Genomic DNA, 21,375 nt, shown 5'->3' on the forward strand with positions numbered 1-21,375 from the left:
TCTGAACAGTGAGAATGAAAGCTTGGAAGTAAACAGGAAACTAAACTTCCTTGAATAGATAAGAAACCATTAAAGAGACTTTCTTTCTTACTAGGGAAAAAAAGTCAAGACTATTACATTAGTCACATGATATGAGCCATGGTGACACAGTGGTTAGAAGGCAGTACTGCAGGCTACTTCTGCTGACTGCCAGCTGCCTGAAATTTGGCAGTTTGAATCTCAACAGCCTCAAGTTTGACTCAGCCTTCCATCCTTCCGAAGTTGGTAAAATGAGGTCCCAGATTGTTATTGGGGGCAATAGGTTGACTTAAAGAGGGCTATAAAGCACTGTGAAGCTGTCTGCCGTTGCTATTACAGCAATCATCTTGATTGTTTTCAACCCCACCTCCGATGGGAGCCCTAGTGTTCGCAGAACATTCTGAATCAAAATAATGTATTTCATTTAATTGCATTACTGTCATGAGACAAGTAATATTAAAGCTGCACACATTCAGTTTATTTGTTTGATACATTACCTGACTCAAACAATTCTTAAAAGGGAGGAAATGAAATAAAAACATAAGTGAATTCAAAATGAAGATGAAAGTGTTGGGAAAACCCACTAATTTACCACTGAGAAATCTGTAACCTTTGAAAGTAACACAAAACTTAATAACTTTATATAAGTGATGGATTTTTTTTCTGTAGACTAAAACAGTAAATACAGAAAAGTTGGTAGCGGATGCCAACAATTTAGCTAGGAAGAGGACAGTGGGTGTGGTCCACGCTTGCTGTAGGAAAAGAAATATAGAAAGAGGTGAGTTTAACATTCTCCTTCAATCTCCTTCAATCTTGAATCCGCAAGATCGCATGTGGTTTTCTTCCTTGGCATGCTCTGGAAATGCGTCAAAATAAAAATGTTCTCAATATAGCAGTTAGACTTATATACCGCTTCATAGGGCTTTCAGCCCTCTCTAAGTGGTTTACAGAGTCAGCATATCGCCCCCAACAACAATCCGGGTCCTCATTTCACCCACCTCTGAAGGATGGAAGGCTGAGTCAACCCTGAGCCGGTGAGATTTGAACAGCCGAACTGCAGAATTGCAGTCAGCTGAAGTAGCCTGAAGTGCTGCATTTAACCACTGCGCCACCTCGGCTCTCAGAACAATATGTTCTGTGTTTCTAGAGTAGTTAAGACACTAGTGTCCATGAAAGCAGAATTAATAAACTGCACTGCATTTTATTGGGGTTTTTTTTAGCTTTGTTCTCTCCACCATTTTCTCTATTGTCCCATTTGGGCCTCAGCGACTAATCAATTTGGGTTTCATTCTGCCGATGTATTCTATATTCCCCTGAAACCTCTTCCTGGATGCTCAAATAAATGTTACTTACGAATCACGTGGATTTCAATTTGATGAGTAGCCGTTTTTCCTGAATCAAATTCTCCATCACACTTGAAAATCCCACCCTGATCTGGACGAGTGAGGGTCATCTCTAGCCCCTTGGACAATTCATCAATGGCCTTCATCCGGTAAGGCTCTGAATCCTCTTCAATTTCATTCCCATCTGGATCGGTCCAAGTCAGAGTGGCTTCTCCACCTCCTCTCACTGTCAAGTCAAAAAAGGCACAGTTAACATAGCATGGGAGGGGAAGGTCATATTACTTCATTGCACTTCAAGAAGGTACTTGGCCTTCCCTCAAAGCTGTGGAAGTTTGTCCCAGTGCTTCCAAAAGAAAATATTTCCGCACCTGTGCATTGCACGCAAGTAGAGGATATTTAGAATAACAGAGTTGGAAGGGACCTTGAAGGTCTTCTAGTCCAACCCCCTGCTTAAGCTGGAAACCCTACACCACTTCAGACAAATAGATCTTAAAAATGTCCAGTGTTGGAGCATTTACAACTTCTGAAGGCAAGTTGTTCCATTGATTAATTGTTCTAACTTTCAGGAAATTTCTCCTTAGTTCTAAGTTGCTTCTCTCCTTGATTAGTTTCCACCCATCGCTTCTTGTCCTGCCCCCTGGTGCTTTATATAACATAACTATGGTGTATTAGACACAGGTTTCCAATGAATCCCCAGTGCTATTTGTTGCCCAGTAAACTATATGGATATTTCTGCAACATCTGTATGCCAAGCTAGTGACAGCATGTAAGTGAATTTGGCTGATCTCAAACACACTAAGCAAAATTGGAAGCTGGAGGCTAAAACATATGAAGAATGATTGCAGGAACTGGGTATGTCTAGTTTAATGAAAAGAAGGACTAAGGGAGACTTGATAGTAGTGTTCCAATATCTCAGGGGCTGTCACAAAGAAGGGGGAGACAAATAGTTTGCAGTTCCTGCAATCATTCTTCATATGTTTTAGCCTCCAGCTTCCAATTTTGCTTAGTGTGTTTGAGATCAGCCAAATTCACTTACATGCTGTCACTAGCTTGGCATACAGATGTTGCAGAAATATCCATATAGTTTACTGGGCAACAAATAGCACTGGGGATTCATTGGAAACCTGTGTCTAATCCACCATAGTTATGTTATATAACAAATGTGGCAAACCCTTTGCACTTTTAGTATTAAGTTGACAACAGGCCACACAGTTTATGGATTTTAGTATAGTTAAACCCTGTATAATTGACTGCTTGGATTTTATCATAGATTTTAGTTGTTTATTATTATATACTATAATTTTTAACTGTATATTTACTGAGTGTTTTTTATTTGTTCTGGTTTCTGGTCTATGACTGTAAATAAACTGAACTGAAATTGCATAGGCAAAAAGTAGATGTAGTTTGCCATTGCCTTTTGGGGGGATTTTTTAAACTTCCCAATCGATTTTACAGCTCTAGGATCCGTATCCAAGAATTAACCAACCTGCTGCTCTGTAGCTTCCAACTCATTTTGGCAAAACTTGCTTGTAAAGATTAGTGTTAAACCTATTGTTGAAATTAAGAAGCTTCTCAAAACAAGGAAGTAACCCTTAATGCATGTGTGGAGACTCAAGGAATCAGAGAAGGATTTTGCTGGCTTAAGCTCTTATATTATAATAATTCTGAGAATTTTGTTTTAATCGCACTTGATCCTTTTTTTAACCTCAGGCTATTTACTGCTTGGTGAGGAAGCAATTAACTGTCTTGCTAAGTTCCTATCTAAAAACCAACTGAATGCAATTCTCTTTTGCCTCTTTTACTAAATCACTTTGAACAATGTTGGCCACAATCAGTGTTTGGATAGACATGTAAATGCGTAGACATTTTTGGAAAACTCTAGACACACATAAAAATAGGAACCACTGATTATAGATATAATCTTCACCTGGCCGTCAAGTTCCCCAAAAAATCCCAACAACCCCACCAATATGAAATTCTGCAGAGGACCAAGTCAGGGGAAACTCCCTAAGAATTATGACATCCTGAGCACTTTTCTCCATCTTTCCATCATAGCAATTTTAAACTTCAAACTAAAACTGTTGGTTGTTCAAATCTGTACTAGAGAAATTTTGGTTGGCTGGTGATGTATAATATCAATCCACATCAGCTTCAGCCAATGTGGCCAATATCAGAAACAAGAGAGCAGAACAGCAACAGGTTTGAAAGCCCCCAGATCTGCATTAATAATTGTCCATCAAATAATATTTTAAACCTATCAGCTGTGGGGAGGGTGGGGGAGGAAAGAGGCAGCCTGGGAAAAGCTGTTGAGACTCTAGAAAGAGTGCAGAGAAGAGCAACAAAGATGATTAGGGGACTGGAGGCTAAAAATATGAAGAATGGTTGCAGGAACTGGGCATGGCTAGTCTAGTGAAGAGAAGGACCAGGGGAGACATGGTAGCAGTGTTTCAATATTTGAGGGGCTGCCACGGAGAGAAGGGTGGGAGTCAAGCTATTTTCCAAAGCACCTGTGTGCCAGACAAGGAATAATGGATGGAAAACGAACAAGGAGAGATTCAACCTGGAAATAAGGAGAATTTTTCTGACAGAGAGCGCAATCAACAGAACAGAACAGAAGTTGCCTTCAGAAGTTGTTGGAGCTTCATCACTGGAAGCTTTCAAGAAGAGACTGGCCTGCCATTTATCATAAATGGTGTAGGGTCTCCTGCTTGGGTGGGGGGTTGGACTAGATGACCTACAAAGCCCCTTCCAACTCTGTTATTCTGTTAAAGCAAAGTGTGATCAATATAACAAAATCACACTGAATATATTCCTAATTGTAAATTGCTTGTCAAAAATGGAATAGGGTCTCCTGCTTCAGCAGGGGGTTGAACTAGATGACCTACAGGGTCCCTTTCAACTCTGTTATTCTATTCTAAGGTCTTGCCTTGGACAGTCTTGGTCTAAGTAGGACAATGTGATTCAGTTTTATTCAAGGATTTTTCATCTCTTTATCTGACCAACATAAATATGTTACAAGACAAATTGTGCATTTGGGTTGCAATGCATAAAACTAAGATCCATCAATCCATCCTCTGTCCCCACTGGCTAAAATATTGCCCCGATGATACTTTTATACATGTAGGGTGCATTTTTCTGCATTTACCTTTGCAAAGAAAATAGGCCTGTGTATTCAATTCCACGTTCCCATTTATAGGAATAATTTCCAGAGATTCCTTGGCACCCTGTACTGTCCCTTGGGAGAGAGAGAGAAATATCAATGAAAAACTTCCATTTTAAAAATATTATTTTTCTGATGATGAACAAAACCATCTCAATAAAGTAGTCAATATTTTTTTCTAATGATATCCAAAGGACTGCAACTGAAGACCACACTTGGCAGTAAAGTAACCGTGTAGGATCTCCACTTCATAAAGCAGGTAGGGATGTACAGAGAAGTGGACAAGAGCCAGGATTCAACAGAAATTGAACTTAAATGAAAAACTGTTCATGTAATTATCAATTGCAATGTCAAGTAATTTTGCACAATCCCTTTAAAAAGTATAGCTCATCAGTTATTCCTGAGGACTACATCAAGCTTTCAGAGATCCAGATGTTCTGGAGGCATGATAGCAATAGCACTTAGACTTATATACCACTTATATTTTACAGCCCTCTCTAAGCGGTTTACAGAGTCAGACTATTGCCCCCATCAATCTAGGTCCTCATTTTACCCACCTCAGAAGGATGGAAGGCTGAGTCAACCTTGAGCTGGTGAGATTTGAACTGCCGAACTGCAGCTAGCAGTCAGTTGAAGTAGCCTGCAGTCCTGCACACTAACCACTGTGATGTTTTGCAGCTGGTTGTAAGCTGTGATTTGCAGTCTGTACTAAGCAAACTTTGAGACCAAGCAATCATTTGGGGTAACAATAACATTTTTTGGATTACACTGGATGTTTTGTAACTGGGTATAGTACCCATACTTTAAATCTATTATTATTAGTCAATTTTTACTATGAGAAAAAGAAATGAAAACATTTATCTAAATATGGTAGCCCCTATGGCTTGGAATGTATCAAGTGTGGCCAGATGTTCATGTCCTTCTAACGTTGCACAATATTTACAGGTATCTTTGCTTTACTCAAAATATTTTGAAGCCAAACAAAATATATTTTATCAGGTATTGCAAAATATGTTCTACATGCCAACACAAAAATACCTATAGGATTATGAGGTTTAATGTGGAAACTTCTCCTACAGAAATTGCATTCCAGAAAAATGACTCTTTTGGAACCAATGTGTGCTTTAGGGAAGAGGAGGGAAATCAAAAAGGGAGACAGACTAACTAATCTGATAAGTAATGGGAAATAGAAGGTGGGTTTTTTTTTTCAAAATCCAGTTATTGCATCTTCAAAGGTAACACACCCTGTATTAAGTATGGCTTATCTCTAAACCCTTGGGAACCCTCCTGGTTATAGCAGATTCTGATACCAACATTTGTGTTCTCCAAAATAACCTTTTTTCTCCAGAAATTAGTTTAGTTGGGTGGAAAGTATCTGACTGTCCCAGGATGTCCTTACTACCATGGATGAATCCAAATAAGAAGATTCAAAGATTCAGAGATATACCAACTTCCGCAATAGCCATCTATAGAAATTCTCGGTCATCCAGGTCCTGGTTGTTCCAAAGGTGCTTTTTCAGGAGGCAACTGGATTTTCTTGTGTTTTCTTTGAAGGTATGCTGGTCATTTGCATCCTTTTAGAGGGTCGTTGAAGCAGGTAGAGGTTTATCTGTGTCCTCAGGGTCACCTGAATAGCGTTCCTGGTTCCTGTAGCCTGCAATTTTGGGACAACCATGACCTGCATGACTTGAGAATCTCTACAGATGGCCAGCTGTCTGCAAGGAATATAAATCCTTCCATTCCCCACTATCCTTTCAGAGCTGAAGAAGCTTCTTGGATGCGAAGCAAAAAACATATTCAAAGAAAAAAATCAAGAAAAGTCCAGTTGCCTCTTGAAAAAGCACCTTTGGGACTCCTCAACAACATTTAAGCAAACTCTTAAGAACAGAGGTTTGGTTTTGTTTTTTTTAAGAGTGAATATAAGGAATCTGGAACCACAGAAAAGTGATATTACTAGATGAAGAAGTTGCAGGTGATAAGCCACAGAGCTACTCTTTGGACAGGACAATCTCCTTATGTCTTCCCATCAGTCTTCTTTGGCCTTGATGGAAACTAGAAGGGTTGTACTACAGCTCCCATCACCTTTCCCAGCAACATGGAGTTTTGTTGCCTGAGGAACATAGGAATTATAGTTCAAACACATCTCCCAAGAACCTGGTCTGGGCAGGCTGCCTTAATCATCTGAGAACGAAATAGATTCAGCCCCTTTTCTCCAAGCACTGAGATGCTGGATTCTAGGCATGCCCCTACCAAATTGTCTCCCTGCTCCACCTTCAAAATTCTTGGCCTTATGCATCTTACCTGCTACAAGAAGGAAAATGAGAAAATGTTCTGCTCCCATCTCAGAGGGGGGAGGGTTAGGATTCAGAATTGGACTTTTTCCTTGGCACCAGCAATCTGAAAGGTATTCCTGGACCCTGGGAACTTTATAAAGGCGCCCTCCTCCCTCTGACCTCCCTCTCTGTCGACCCTCCTCCCTGTCCTGAATCTCTGTGTCTGCAGGGGAGGAAAAGGAAAGAGGAAATTAAGCTGGGAGGGGGGAAAAAGACAGAGGAAAGGAAGGTCTATACATCTGTGTGTCTATAGGTGGGTGTGTCTCTCCAGGGGTGTATTTGTGTCATGGGTGTGTGCCTGTTGTATACTCCTTAGTCGCGCACTTATTTACTTCTTGTATGCATTTCCACAGGTTTTTTTGATCATCTTTGGGGGTGACTGAATTCTAGAGCTCAACAGGCCAGCTTTTCTCTTCAATTTATAATGGTAAAAAGCTAGCACCCACTCCCAGATAACGCCGCAAAGCTACAGCTCAGGCAACTCCATAGTACCTGTGATGCAGGAGGGGGTGCACAGGTAAACCCACCAGTGGCTGGCCAGGTTAGGTGGTCTTAATAGGATGGACCTTATAAATTCATATTAGCTTGGCTTTTCATTCTAGTGCCCTGGAGTTCCAAAGTTGACCTTTAACTGGAGTGAACTTTCTCTCCAACTTCCTCATAAGTATTAAAAATAGGGCTGAACAGTGTGGCAAGAGCCTGTAAAGGAGGGGCACAGGAAGCCAGGCGTGGGTGAGAGATAGAACAGAGGTAAAAACTGCTGACAGCTTAAGACATTATAGGAACTTCTCTTTTTTGTATTTTTCCTATGTACCGCTGTAACATTCCAAAGTGAACTTCTCCTTTTTGAAATGTCATGTTTGTCTCGTGTATGGAAACGCCTTGAGAATGCACAGTGTGGAACATGGCATAAAAGTAGCATCCTGGGCAGAGCCCAGGCAGTTCAGATTTTGGTGTGTTAGCACGCTGAAGTCGATGCATCAAATAAACCTGTTTCTCTCACCTTCGTGGTCTCAAGCAAGAGGTTCGTTTCTCCCTCCCTTAGTCTGAACAAGGATTTATTACCTGAGTAAGTCACACACCATGCTAAATTAAGCCACAGCCCTCATGAAGCCACCTCCTGAAGACAATGAGCTCCAGGCAATTTCAATTAGCCAATCTTTGATTATTAGTTTTCTTTCTCTGAAATAAGGATGGAAATTGGAATGGGAGGTTCCATTTCCACAATAAAACCCTTTAAATCCTACAAAACAATCCCAAAGCATGGTACTGAAAGATGATATTTGAAACATTTGTCTACTGCAGTGGTGGGATACGACCAGTACACCTCGGTACGGGCACACCAGTGCCTGCTGGCAGCACCAAGTACCGTTCTGGTATGGTGCTCCAGAGGGCCCGCCTGCTGTCCTTGCCTGTATTTGAGCCAATTGGGGCTTCCACGCATGCATCGGCATCCAGAATCCACCACTGGTCTTCTTCGTCTCGCTTTATTTATATATTGATCAATTATATCCTTATTCGATAATTTGTTTAATAAAGACATAAATTTTCTCAAGAAGGACCTGTCCCCAGCCTTCTTATTTCAGGACTTCCTACAATACACCCATTGGTCCCTGGTTAATGGGTTGGTTCCATCAGAATAGAGATGAAAGGGACCTTGGAGCAGGGGTGGGCTTCAAAAATGTCAGCAATGGGTTCTCTGCTTAGTTGCTGGGTGGCCATGCCCATGGTGGGTGTGGCCTAGTCGGCTTCCTGCACCATGGGGGGGGGGGGCGGTGTTTTCACCTTCTCCAAGCTCCAGAGGCTTTCTTCGAGCCTCCGGGAGGGTGAAAACTGCCTCCTCTTGGTTCTGGAGGCCATTAGCAATAGCAATAGCAGTTAGACATATACCGCTTCATAGGGCTTTCAGCCCTCTCTAAGCGGTTTACAGAGTCAGCGTATCGCTCCCAACAACAATCTGGGTCCTCATTTTACCCACCTCGGAAGGATGGAAGGGCTGAGTCAACCCTGAGCCGGTGAGATTTGAACAGCCGAACTGCAGAACTGCAGTCAGCTGAAGTAGCCTGCAGTGCTGCATTTAACCACTGCGGCACCTCGGCACCTTCCGGGAGGCCCATTTTCTCCCCTCTCTGAGCATCCATGTAGGTCCTGCACGTACCTCACATCCAAAATAGACCATGTGGAGACTCCTGGGAGGGACATGGTGGGGTGACAGTGGTGGGGCATGGTGGGCGTGGCCAGCCAGGGGAGGGATTTGGAGGTTTTCTGAACCGGCCATAATGCTAGCTACAGATTCTCCCAAATCCAGGCTAACCCATAAGCAACCCACCTCTGCCTTGGAGGTCTTCCAGTCCAACCCACTGCTCAAGCAGGAGACCCTCTACCATTTCAGACAAGAAGCTGTCCAGTCTTTTCTTTAACACCCCCCCCCCAGTGATTCTCTTCTCTTTCCTTCTGCAGTAGTCCCCAACCTATGACCACAACTGAGCCCAACATTTCTGTCACTAAGCGAGACATTTGCCAAGTGACTTTTGCCCCGCCTTACGATGTTTCTTCCCACGGTTGTTAAATGAATCGCCGCAGTTCTGAAGTTAGTAACATGGCCGTTAAGTGAATCTGGCTTCCCCCGTTGATTTTGCTTGTCAGGAGGTCGCAAGTGGTGATCCCATGACCCCAGGACACTGCAACCGTCATAAATATGAATCATTTGCTAAGGGTCTGGATTTTGATTATGTGATCATGGAGATGTCATAAGTCACTTTTTTTTTCCATGCCGTTGTAACTTTGAACAGTCACTAAATGAACTGTTGTAAGTCAAGGATTACCTGTACTTTTCCCAGCATTGTAAATTGCTAAGATTTTACTCTCCAAAGTATGACCATTTGAACCTGGTCATTTGTCCCTCAGGGGAGAAGTCTGTATTGATGTGTTTGATGATTCATTGGTTTCTCACCACAATGGGAAGATTGTAGCTTCTTATGGTAAATGTGTTTTTATTTTCCATTTTCATTTTTGTACAGTCACATATATACTGTGCACAACCGGGGCCATATAACATTAAACAATAAACACAGCCATTCCTCTTGTCAATAATACCCCCCAAAATAGAAACCCAATGTACCTCTTCGACCCTCCATACACCCTTTCTTTTGCCCCCCTCCAACTTTCCATCTTCCCTCCATCATTCCCCTCTACCCTACTTCCCCTCCCACTCTCCCACTCCTCTCTCCCGGTACACTCCCTCCCTTCCTTCTCACCCTCCCTCCCATCCTCTCTCCCACTCTCTCTACCCCTCTTTCTTCTATCCCAGTGTTTTTCAACCACTGTGCCGCGGCACACTAGTGTGCCGTGACATAGTGTAAGGTGTGCCGTGGGGAAATTACTTTATATATAGTCAATATAGGCACAGAGTTAAAAAATTTTAACATTTTCTAATGGTGGTGTGCCTCGTGATTTTTTTCATGAAAAAAGTGTGCTTTTGCACAAAAAAGGTTGAAAAACACTGTTCTATCCCTCTACTCCTCCCTTCGGTGTATTTCTACTATCTATTAATATATTCAGCTTGTCCTATTTTTACACTGGAATTAAAGAGCAACAGTATACAAGTGCAATCGCGTTACTTTGAAATCTGACACATACTATATACCCCCCTCCCCCCTAAGACCCCACCTCCCTCCCCCCCCCCCGAAGAAGATTGTAGCTTCTTCTTTACATGTGTGGCAAGCAATACGTGCAGTGAGGTTGAAATCACATGGGTGCCCCTGAATAGACTTGCACTTCAAATTCAGTTCCCAAAAAGTTTTCCATAGGGATCTGGATGTGGCCACCTTTTTAACCTCAAAGGTGCTTTTTTTTTTCAAGAAGCATCCTGGACTTTTCTTTTCTTTTTTCTTTGAAGAACATTTTGCTTCTCAAAATGATGGATGATGGAAGGCTGAGTCAACCTTGAGTCTGGTGAGATTTGAATTGCCAAATTGCAGGCAGCCAGCAATCAGCAGAAGTAGCCTGCAGTACTGCACTCTAACCACTGTGCCACCAAGAATAAAATAGAATAGAATAGAATAAAATAGCATATAATAGAATAGCATAGAGTAGCGTAGAGTAGAATAGAATAGAACAGAACAGAACAGAACAGAATAGAGTAGAGTAGCGTAGAGTAGAGTAGAATAGAATAGAATAGAATAGAATAGAATAGCATAGCATAGCATAGCATAGAATAGAATAGAATAGAATAGAATAGCGTAGAATAGAATAGAATAGAATAGCGTAGAATAGAATAGAATAGAACAGAACAGAACAGAACAGAACAACTGTATTGTCACTTTGAATGTACACTAATTGGCATATATTAAAAATGAAATTTCATTGCATACAACTCTTAAAGGGTGACCCCCTCCAATTTTACACTACATAAACATGACAGGATAAATAAATAAATAAATAAATAAATAAATAAATAAATAAATAAATAAATAAATAAATAAATAAATAAATAAATACAAAATTATGTATATATCCACATATATTATATAGAGACAGAGAAACAACGCCGTCTACTTTGGATGTATGCATGGACATGGTGAGAAAAACGGATCGTGTGAGTTTGCCACACAGATGGCCTGGGGAACAAAGCTGTGACAGAACCTGGTAAAAATCCTGCTGAACTATCAGTTTGTTTCATTCGGAAAAGCCCAACTACCCAGCATGGTTGGAAAAACCAGATTTCAGCATAAAGCAGGTTTATTCCACAAAACATGGTTAAGGCAAGCCATGAATTGACAATATAGGCCTCTAATCAAGCTGGTTTATCGTGAGTTGTCTATGGTGTTGGCAGCTGTAGTTACATTCTAATTACAACTCCCTTTGCAGTTGTTCCCTTTATAACTCTGGCTAAATCACGTAGCAAACATTCTGTTAAGAACATTGCTGTCTCTCCTTGTAAAACAATCGGTCTGTTTTATAGATGGAGGATTGTCTGCTAGGATATGCTGAAGATTCAAGTAAGCCAAGGAGTACCACAGGATGGGGAAAACAAGCCCTGTCCTACTCACTGGAAGACACGTAGGATGATTCCTTATGAAATCCTCAGGGAATGCAAATGACTAGAGCCAACCACTTGGAAAACAATGGATGTTTATTGTGGTGCGAAGATCCTGACTCATCTCTCCCAGGTGGAGGGGAGGGGTCTCCCTCAGTCGCTCCCTCGCTTGCTCTGATATGGAAGCCAGGTCAGGTTGGAAAACCATTATCTGCATCTCTGTGGATGGTAAACATGGAACAGAGGACAACAAAGATAAATAAAGCATCCAGCACACAATGGATTTTGTCCAGAGACAGAAACATCCTGTTGTATTTTATCCCCTATTGTCTCATCTCACAAACCCCACCCCAATGCAAAGGGACAATGTAACATGGATTTTCAGTGACGCAAGGGACAACATTAACTTGTAAATAAACTTGCTGTCCAATAACCACGTTGGAAACCAGAAGTCTTGCCTTTCAGACCCCCCGAAATTAGTCTGATGTCTTTGCTCCCCAAAACCATGAAGCATCAAGGTAAAGGTTCCCTCACACATATGTGCCAGTCGTTCCCGACTCTAGGGGGGGGTGCTCATCTCCGTTTCAAAGCCGCAGATCCGGCGCTGTCAGAAGACTTCTCCAGGGTCATGTGGCCAGCATGACTAAACACCGAAGGCGCACAGAATGCTGTTCCCTTCCCACCAAAGGTGGTCCCTATTTTTCTACTTGCATTTTTACGTGCTTTCGAACTGCTATGTTGGCAGAACCTGGGACAAGTTTAAAGTTTTAAAGTTTTAAAGTTTAATAACACTTGTATGCCGCCCAATCCCGTAGGACTCCGGGCGGCTCACAATACAAATAAATCAAAAAAGCATAGGGAAAAAAAAGAAAAGATAGACTTAAAAACACACCATGCACTCCATTCCAAGTGGGGCTGGGCCATATTTTGGGGTCAACAGCCCCAGGCCTGCCGGAACAGCCAGGTTTTAGTGGCTTTACGGAAGGCCGAGAGAGTGGGAAGGGTCCGGATCTCTGCGGGTAGATCATTCCACAGGGACGGAGCAGCTACAGAGAAAAACCTCCCCCGAGTAGTCGCCAACCGGCATTGCCCGGTCGACGGTACCCAAAGAAGGCCCAGTCTGTGGGATCTTATAGGTCGTTGGGAGCTATGTGGCAGGAGGCGGTCCCGTAGATATCCAGGTTCTAAGCCATGTAGGGAGCTCACTCCGTTACGCAGCACTAGGGATTCAAACTGCTGAACTGCTGACCTTTCTGATCAACAAGCTCAGCGCCTTAGCCACTGAGCCAACGCATCCCTTAGGAAGCATCAAAAAGTCCCCTAAACCTTGAAGAGATCCTTGAAGATCATCTGCCGAGTTTTGCTCGGTTGGTTATTCGAACTCTTGCGTTGACATCTCCAGAGGTTTTAATTTTTTTCCTTGTTAATCATTAGCCTGAATGAAGTAATGCTTGATTACCCTGCATTGAATTTCAGTTAGGCTCTGGAAACAAATTGCCTGGAACCAGGGGTAATCAAGAGTCTTTGAAGCTCTAATCCCTCTAATGTCCTCCCTCCATTCTGGTTTATTTTTTCTCTTTTTTTCAATCTGATGCAACAGCACCGGGATTAAAGGTCAAATCAGGTGACAAGTGACAGGTCAGGGATAATTGTTGCGCGACTGGGCTGTACACCATATGCATGACATGTTTGTCAACCATTCATAGTCAATGAGTTTCCCAGGTACAGACTCAAATTAATCTTTAAGGACTTCACTGGTTTTTGTTGGGGGGAGAGGGGGGGTGAAGACATCCAGCATTTCCCTCTTTTAAAAAAAAATCTAATTATTCAAAAGGAATTCCCAGTGGAGACAGTTGCTTCCAAACACTCCAACCTACCTCATTATCCTCAAGCACCAATTCTCTACTCTAGACAATGCAGCATCTGTAGTAAAACAATGTGTTTTTTTTTTCATGCAATGCCAACTTTCTAAATATAGCTCTTTTGTGAGTTGTATAAGCATCTTACTTTAGCATTAGCCGTCATTACAATTCACTATCTCATATACCCTCCGATCACTTTGCTTGTATACAGTACAGGAAAAAGGGATAATAGCAATAGCACTTAGACCATTAACACAACTTATATTTTAGAAAATGTCCGCTATGTTGCCCAAAGTGGAAGTTTTAATAAACATAAAAGAACAATAATAATTTCATGAGGCAAAATCCATTATGATCCTTCTCAGCAAACTCATTCTACCCATCTTTCTTGTCGCTCATAATTTCAACAGTATCCCCAAGATTTTAGGCGAGAGAAAAGCATCTTTATTCTCTGTTCCCATTTTATTCCTGCAGAGATCATTTACCAGAATGATCATCATCTTTATGCAATCACCCCATAAACCCTTGCGGGGTGGAGTCTGAGCCACTGAACAGAGCTGGCAGAGTATTTTAATAGCTGGATGCCCTTCCGGTCACCATCATTTACCAGAACGGTAAACCATTAAATCCATCAATGAATGGGGCTTTTATCCAAAATGGTGTTCTCTCTTCATCCCCTCTTTCTGCTGTATCATTCCTTTTGTACTCCTTTTTTCAACACTCTGTCCATAACGATGGGTTGGTAGTTCATTCAGACTGAACTCTGCCCACTGCCAGGAGTTCAATTCTGACCAGCTCATGGTTGACTCAGCCTTCCATCCTTCTGAAGTGAGTCAAATGAGGACCCAGATTGTTGGGGGCAACAGGCTGACTCTGGAAACTGCTTAGAGAGGGCTGTAAAAGCACTTTGAAGCAATATATAAGTCTAAGTGCTATTGCTAGTCTCTCCCACTAAGTTCACCATTCTTTTCTGGATGGCGTTAAGAACTGTGCTGTTTACAAGGCAATATCTAAGGCATGGGTGTCAAACTCAAGGCCTGGGGCCTAGATCCAGCCCATGGGGTGCTTAGATCTCTCAGCAGGGCCATTCTAGAAACTGCAAAGGACAGGCTCACAACGTGTCTGCCAGTGAAAATGGAGGTCAGGAGGGCTAAGCTGCAATGGCCTCCTGCCACCCTCCGCCAGTGAAAATGAAGCTCGGGGGCTGCATGTCCCCCCCCCTCCGAGCTCAGTTTTCACTGGCAGAGGGCAGCAGGAAGCCATTGCAGCTGAAAACAGAGCTCGGGAGCCTGTTTTCACTGGCAAAGCAATCGGGCCACCACAGGCGCCTCTGACACAAGTGACATGAAGCTGGCCATGCCCACTCCAGCCATGCCCACCCTGGCCCCCAAGGACAAACGCAACCTGAATGAAATTGAGTTTGACACCTCTGGTTTAAGGTCTCGTTCCACCATTCCATTCCATAACTCAGCAGCTAAAAATAGTACTTCTCAATATCTCCCCATTTCCTGCTCTGATGCATGGCGTCCTCAGTTACCCCAAAGCATCCGTGAAGGACAGAGGCCCTAGAAGCGGGTGAGGTCTGGGAAAAAGAAAACAAAGCTCAACATGATGTAAATTATTTAAACTTTCATATCCCCCCTGGAAGGAGACAAGGTGTCGCAATCTGGGGAGAGGGAACTTCACAGTACGCAAAGGGCAGCTGGATAAAACTGGGGCCGGATCCTTGGGATTGGAAGAAAGAGTTATGTCTAGCAGCTAGAACAGGTGAACTGTGAGTCATGAAAGGACCTTTTATTTCTGACTCTGGCGCCACAGAGGAGCATGGCAAATGTTCGCTAACATTTAGCTAAGACAGATTTACTCCACCTTTGGCTGGAAGCCAGCACTCCATTGTGCAATTTCCTAGCTACCAAGAATCAGTTGCAATTGCTCAGCTCGTGAATTCTGCCAGTGCTGATGCGTTTGAACAGTACTACCACTTGTGAAGCTCCAGTGCAGTGTTTCTCAAACTTGGAAACTTTAAGATTTGTAGACTTCAATTCCCAAAATTCCCCAGCCAATAGGACTGGCTGGGGAATTCTACAAGTTGAAGTCCATACATCTTAAATTTGCTAAGGCTGAGAAACACTGCTAGAATGGAATGGAATGGAATGGAATTGAATTGAATTGAATAACAGTTGGAAGGGACCTTGGAGGTCTTCTAGTCCAACCCTCTGATCAGGCAGGAAACCCTACACCACTTCAGGCAAATGGTTATTCAATCTCTTCTTAAAAATTTCCAATGTTGGAGCATTCATAACTTCTGGAGGCAAGTTGTTCCACTGATGATTTTTTTCTAACTGTCGGGAAATGTCTCCTTAGTTCTAGGTTGCTTCTCTCCTTGATTAAGAGCCAAGGTGGTGCAGTGGTTAGGGTGCAGTACTGCAGGCCACTTCAGCTGACTGTTATCTGCAGTTCAGCGGTTCTAATCTCACCGGCTCAAGGTTGACTCAGCCTTCCATCCTTCCGAGGTGGGTGAAATGAGGACCCAGACTGTGGGGGCGATATGCTGACTCTGTAAACCACTTAGAGAGGGCTGAAAGCCCTATGAAGCGGTATATAAGTCTAACTGCTATTGCTATTGCTATTGATTAGTTTCCACCCATTGAAACTTCCATCCATAGTGCTCCATTTGGGATTCAATGGATTAAAAGAAGGGGGGAGAAGACATTTTGCAGATAGGCTGACTCAATTGATGTGCTTTATAAAGATACAGCTGCCAGCAAAATTCCAGATGGCCACTAGATTTCGCTATATCTCTTTCTTGACAGCTCTGGTAGACTTCCTATTATTGTAGCTGTAATAACGGGAATGATGAATATATGTAGAGCATAAGGAAATTGAGTTCGACAGAGACAAAGATATGCAAACACCATTGTCAAGGGGACAAGAGATAAAACACTGTAAAACACTGTTCAGAATATCCAGATAACATTCACAGGCAAGTCAAATACCTCCTTAACTCACGAAACTATAAGAAGGTGCAGGAAAAAAAATACATCAGACCTGTAAAATTCTGTAATGGGTTGTAAGAATAACAGAATAACAGAGTTGGAAGGGACCTTGGAGGTCTTCTGGTCCAGCACCTTGCTCAAGCAGGAAGCGCTATGCCATTTCGGATAAATGGTTGTCCAACCTCTTCTTAAAACCTCCACTGTTGGAGTAACCACATCTTCCACAGTTACAAGTAATCAATGGAAGTTGTGGGTGCTCCAACTGGCAGGAAATTCCTCCTTAGTTTTAGGTTGGCTCTCTCCTTGGTTAGTTTCCATTCCACATCCATTGCTTCTTGTTCTTCAGGTGCTTTGGAGAGTAGGTTGACCCCCCTCTTCCTTATGGCAGCCCCTTAGATATTGGAACACTGCTATCATGTCTCTCCTAGTCCTTCTTTTCATTAAAGTAGACATACCCAGTTCCTGCAACCGTTCTTCATATGTTTTAGCCTCCAGTCCCCTCATCATCTTTGTTGCTCTTCTCTGCACTCTTTCCAGAGTCTCCACATCTTTTCTACATCGTGGCGACCAAAACTGGATGCAGGATTCCAAGTGTGGCCTTACCAAGGCCTTATAAAGGGGTATTAACACTTCATGTGATCTTGATTCTATCCCTCTGTTTATGCAGCCTAGAACTGTGTTGGCTTTTTTGGCAGCTGCTGCACACAGCTGGCTCATATTGAAATGCTTATCCACTAGGACTCCAAGATCCCTTTCCCTGTTACTACTGTTGAGCAAGGTACCACCTATACTGTACCTGAGCATTTTGTTTTTCTTGCCTAAATGTAGAACCTTACTCTTTTCACCATTGAATTTCATTTTATTAGATAGTGTCCAGTGTTCAAGTTTGTCAAGATCCTTCTGTATCTTAAGCCTGTCTTCTGGAGTCCACTACACCTTCCTGCTTTGGGCTGAGAGAGAGCGACTTGCCCCAAAGTCTGGCTTTAATGTCTGAGGCAGGGCTTGAACTCACAGCCTCCAGGTTTCTAGCCTGGTGCCTTAACTACTAGACCAAACTGGCCTTTGGATGACAGAAGAGGAGAGACAGGTCACATAAGGACCTCTGAGATATTGGAACACTGCTATCATGTTTAACCCTAGTCCTTCTTTTCATTAACCTAGACACACCCAGTTCCTGCAACTGTTCTTCATGTTTTAGCCTCCAGACCTCTAATCATTTTTGTTGCTCTTCTCTGGACTCTTTCTAGAGCCATAATGGTGAACCTATGGCATATGTGCCACAGATGGCACACAGAGCCCTCTCTGTGGACACGCAAGCGGTCGCCTCAGCTCAGCCCCACCACGCATGTGCATGAGCCTCCCATCAGCCAGCTGATTTTTGGGTCTCTGCCATGTATATGCAGGATGCATGGGGGAGATGCGCACACATGCACATGGGGTCATTTTTGGTCCCAGAAGCCTGCAGGGAGGCCTACTAGCCCCAAAACAAGTGTGGGGTGCTCACGTGCACATGCGTGGGGCACGCAGGGGGTTGCATGTGCATTGCATTATGGGTGTGGACCAGTGGTGGGTTTCAAAAAAATTTAGAACCTATTCTGTAGGTGTGGCCTGTTTTGTGGGAGTGGCTTGGCAGTCATGTGACTGGGTGGGAGTGGCTTGTGACCATGTGACTGGGTGGGCGTGGGCAACTTGGAAAAATGTGGTGAAACTCACTTACCAATGCTCTTGCTTAGCAACCAAAATTTTGGGCTCAATTGTGGCCATAAGTTCCCCTTCTTCCTTCTCTTTCAGAAGAGCTCCGTTTTCAAGTTGCTTGTGAAAGAGGAGGATGGGGGCAGAGGGAGGCTTTTCAGGAGCCCAGCGTTGAAGCCAGGGGAGGGATCGTTCTGGTACTGGGCCTCTGGAAGAACAAGTACTAGAAGGCATGCTAAATTTCACCAACTGGTACGCCCAAACCAGTGCATACCAGCTGAAACCTACCCCTGGTGTGGGTGTGCGCTATCACGCATGCGTTTTTGGCATCACTGTTAACCAAAATCTTTTTAATATCGTGGCAACCAAAAGAAGAAGAGGAGGAATATCCTCAACCAAGACAATGGTTCAGAGAAAAGAAATTTGAGCCCAAGAGAACATTCTGAAATGTACTTTCAGAAACCAGCTCAAACAAGACCTTCCCTACTTTTCTTGAACATAAAGGGAGGGAGAGGGGAGACACATTCAGATTTGCAAGATTTTGTTACTATAACCTTATAATAAAGGTTAGCATTCATAATTTTGATTTCCTGGTCTGGTCTACTGCAAAGGGGTGACAGATCTTGTTATTATAGGTCCATTGGGTAGCTGTCATTTTTGTTTTTCCTGATATCAGTTAAAATAACCACAGCATGACACCAGATTTGGATAGAGAAGCTGTGGTTGAAATTCTTTCTAATTTCAGTGATTTAAGTAAAAAGGGGAAAGAGCTGGGGAGGGTTAAAAAAAGACCATAAAGAGACTGCCAAATCATTGCTCTTCCCAGATCCTCCTCTTATGCTGTTTGTTTGGATTATGGACAGAATGATTAGTGAGAGGACTTAGCAAAGACTCCCCACCCACCCACCCAAAGTCACTACAGATTGCCTTTGTTTAGATTTTGCAATGCAATTCAGTTTGCAATAACACATTTCTAACTTGAGGAGGAGAGATAAGGCTGCATTCTTCAAGATGACATTTCCACGAGTGAGCCAATCATTTCTACTATAATCTAGCATGTATGATTAAGGTCCCACTCATGGATACGCAGTGGCTCAGTTGCTGAGATGCTGAACTTGTTAATCAGAAATGTCGGCAATTCGGTGGTTCGAATCCCTAGTGCTGCGTAACGGAGTGAGCTCCCATTACTTGTCCCCGCTCCTGTCAATCTAGCAGTTCGAAAGCATGTAAAAATGCAACTGGAAAAATAGGAACCACCTTTGGTGGGAAACTAACAGCGTTCTGTGCCCCTTCGGCATTTAGTCATACCGGCCACATGACTTAGAATGATAAAGCTATAAAGTTGGAAGGGACAACAAAAATATTAAGCCATGCACTAACCCAACCTTTCTTTACTAAGAACAATTGACATTATACGGAACATACTTAAATGAAATAAGTTGGCCAGTATAGGCTAGATTAATCATTAGCAGAAGACAAAGGACTTTGAATAAGCAAATACATACATCATTTTGGCAAGGAAATTTAAGAAACCAGCTCTGACGTCAGTGGAGAACTATTTCTAACCTATATCACTCGTCTGTGCTCTATACTGTAAGTGATCGTAAAAACAGCTTCCTTCCACTTCATGTCACAGAATCTTTGCAACAGGACACACCCTTCCCATATTGTTTCAGATACTTGAGCGAAGGTTTCCTCTTAAGCAGTGCCTTCCCCATCATTGCAATTCATTGTGGCCGTTGCTTTTCATCTCTAAACCTGTCTATAGATGGAAAAAGAGGAATCGCTATTCTCCGAAGCAACTGAAGGCAGGACAAGAAGCAATGGGTGGGAACTAGTCAAGGAGAGAAGCAACTTCAAACTATTTCCTGGAGATTCCCTGGAGAAATTTCCTGACAGTCAGAACAATTAATCAATGTAACAACTTGCCTCTAGAAGTTGTAAATGCTGCAACACTGGAAGTTGGTTTTTTTTAAATATAAATTTTTATTTTTATTAAACAGACAACACACACACACACACAACAATAAAAAAACAAAAAAAGACAAAAAACCCATCATCACATACAGCATGTCGTTTGGTTACAGGTGTTTTAACATCCATATTCTCGAATAACATTTACCATCACAGATTTTTCATCTAGTATAACTAAATACCTCACTTTCATTGTACAGTATATGTTCAATTACAATTAGTATTATTTTTTTCCAATAAATTAGCCTTCAAGAAAGCTGTAAAAACTTGGCTGTTCCGGCAGGCCTGTTGAGGTCCAGCCCCGATTAGAATGAATGTATGAGGTGTCGCTATTTTAAACTGGTTTGTTTTTTCGTTATGTGTTCGTTATGTGTCTTTTTTTTCTCTCCTTTTTGTAAGCCACCCGGAGTCCTTCGGGATTGGGTGGCATATAAATTTTATAAATAAAATAAAAAATAAATAAAAAATAAATAAATCATAATTCCCTTACATTCTTTGTGTTCAAAAGTTTTATTTCTTTTAAAACAAACAAAACCTTACATTCTTGATTGTCTATTTGATAATAGTATACCTTTATATAATCCCCATGTGAAAGGAAAAAAAAATACCAACCATTTATATTTGTATATCACTATTTTCAATTATGCATAACTGGAAGTTTTTAAGAATAGCAATAGCAATAGCAGTTAGACTTATATACCGCTTCATAGGGCTTTCAGCCCTCTCTAAGCAGTTTACAGAGTCAGCATATTGCCCCCAACAACAATCCAGGTCCTCATTTCACCCACCTCGGAAGGATGGAAGGCTGAGTCAACCCTGAGCCGGTGAGATTTGAACCGCTGAACTGCTGAACTAGCAGTCAGCTGAAGTGGCCTGCAGTACTGCACTCTACCCACTGCGCCACCTCGGCTCTTTGAGATTGGATAACCATTTGTCTGAAGTGGCATGGGTTTTCCTGA

The 21,375-nt window shown here is 42.5% G+C and overlaps 1 protein-coding gene across 1 annotated transcript in view; it reads right to left on the minus strand.

Annotated features, from left to right (window-relative positions):
- The window catches only part of LOC106546465 (neural cell adhesion molecule 2), a 56,421-nt gene that overhangs the window by 12,301 nt on the left and 22,745 nt on the right, over positions 1–21,375 (minus strand). Inside the window, exons 2-4 of the mRNA XM_087728249.1 lie at positions 11,906–12,111; positions 4,507–4,596; positions 1,372–1,587 (exon numbers count right to left, since the gene is read on the minus strand). Coding sequence (XP_087584375.1) covers positions 1,372–1,507 — 136 coding nt within the window. The 5' untranslated portion in view covers positions 1,508–1,587; positions 4,507–4,596; positions 11,906–12,111. The remainder of the gene's footprint in view (positions 1–1,371; positions 1,588–4,506; positions 4,597–11,905; positions 12,112–21,375) is intronic.

This window comes from Thamnophis sirtalis, unplaced genomic scaffold, assembly GCF_051295495.1.
Source record: "Thamnophis sirtalis isolate CommonGarterSnake01/CBP01778 unplaced genomic scaffold, rThaSir2_p1.2 scaffold_13, whole genome shotgun sequence".
In the NCBI taxonomy this organism is placed as follows: domain Eukaryota; kingdom Metazoa; phylum Chordata; class Lepidosauria; order Squamata; family Natricidae; genus Thamnophis; species Thamnophis sirtalis.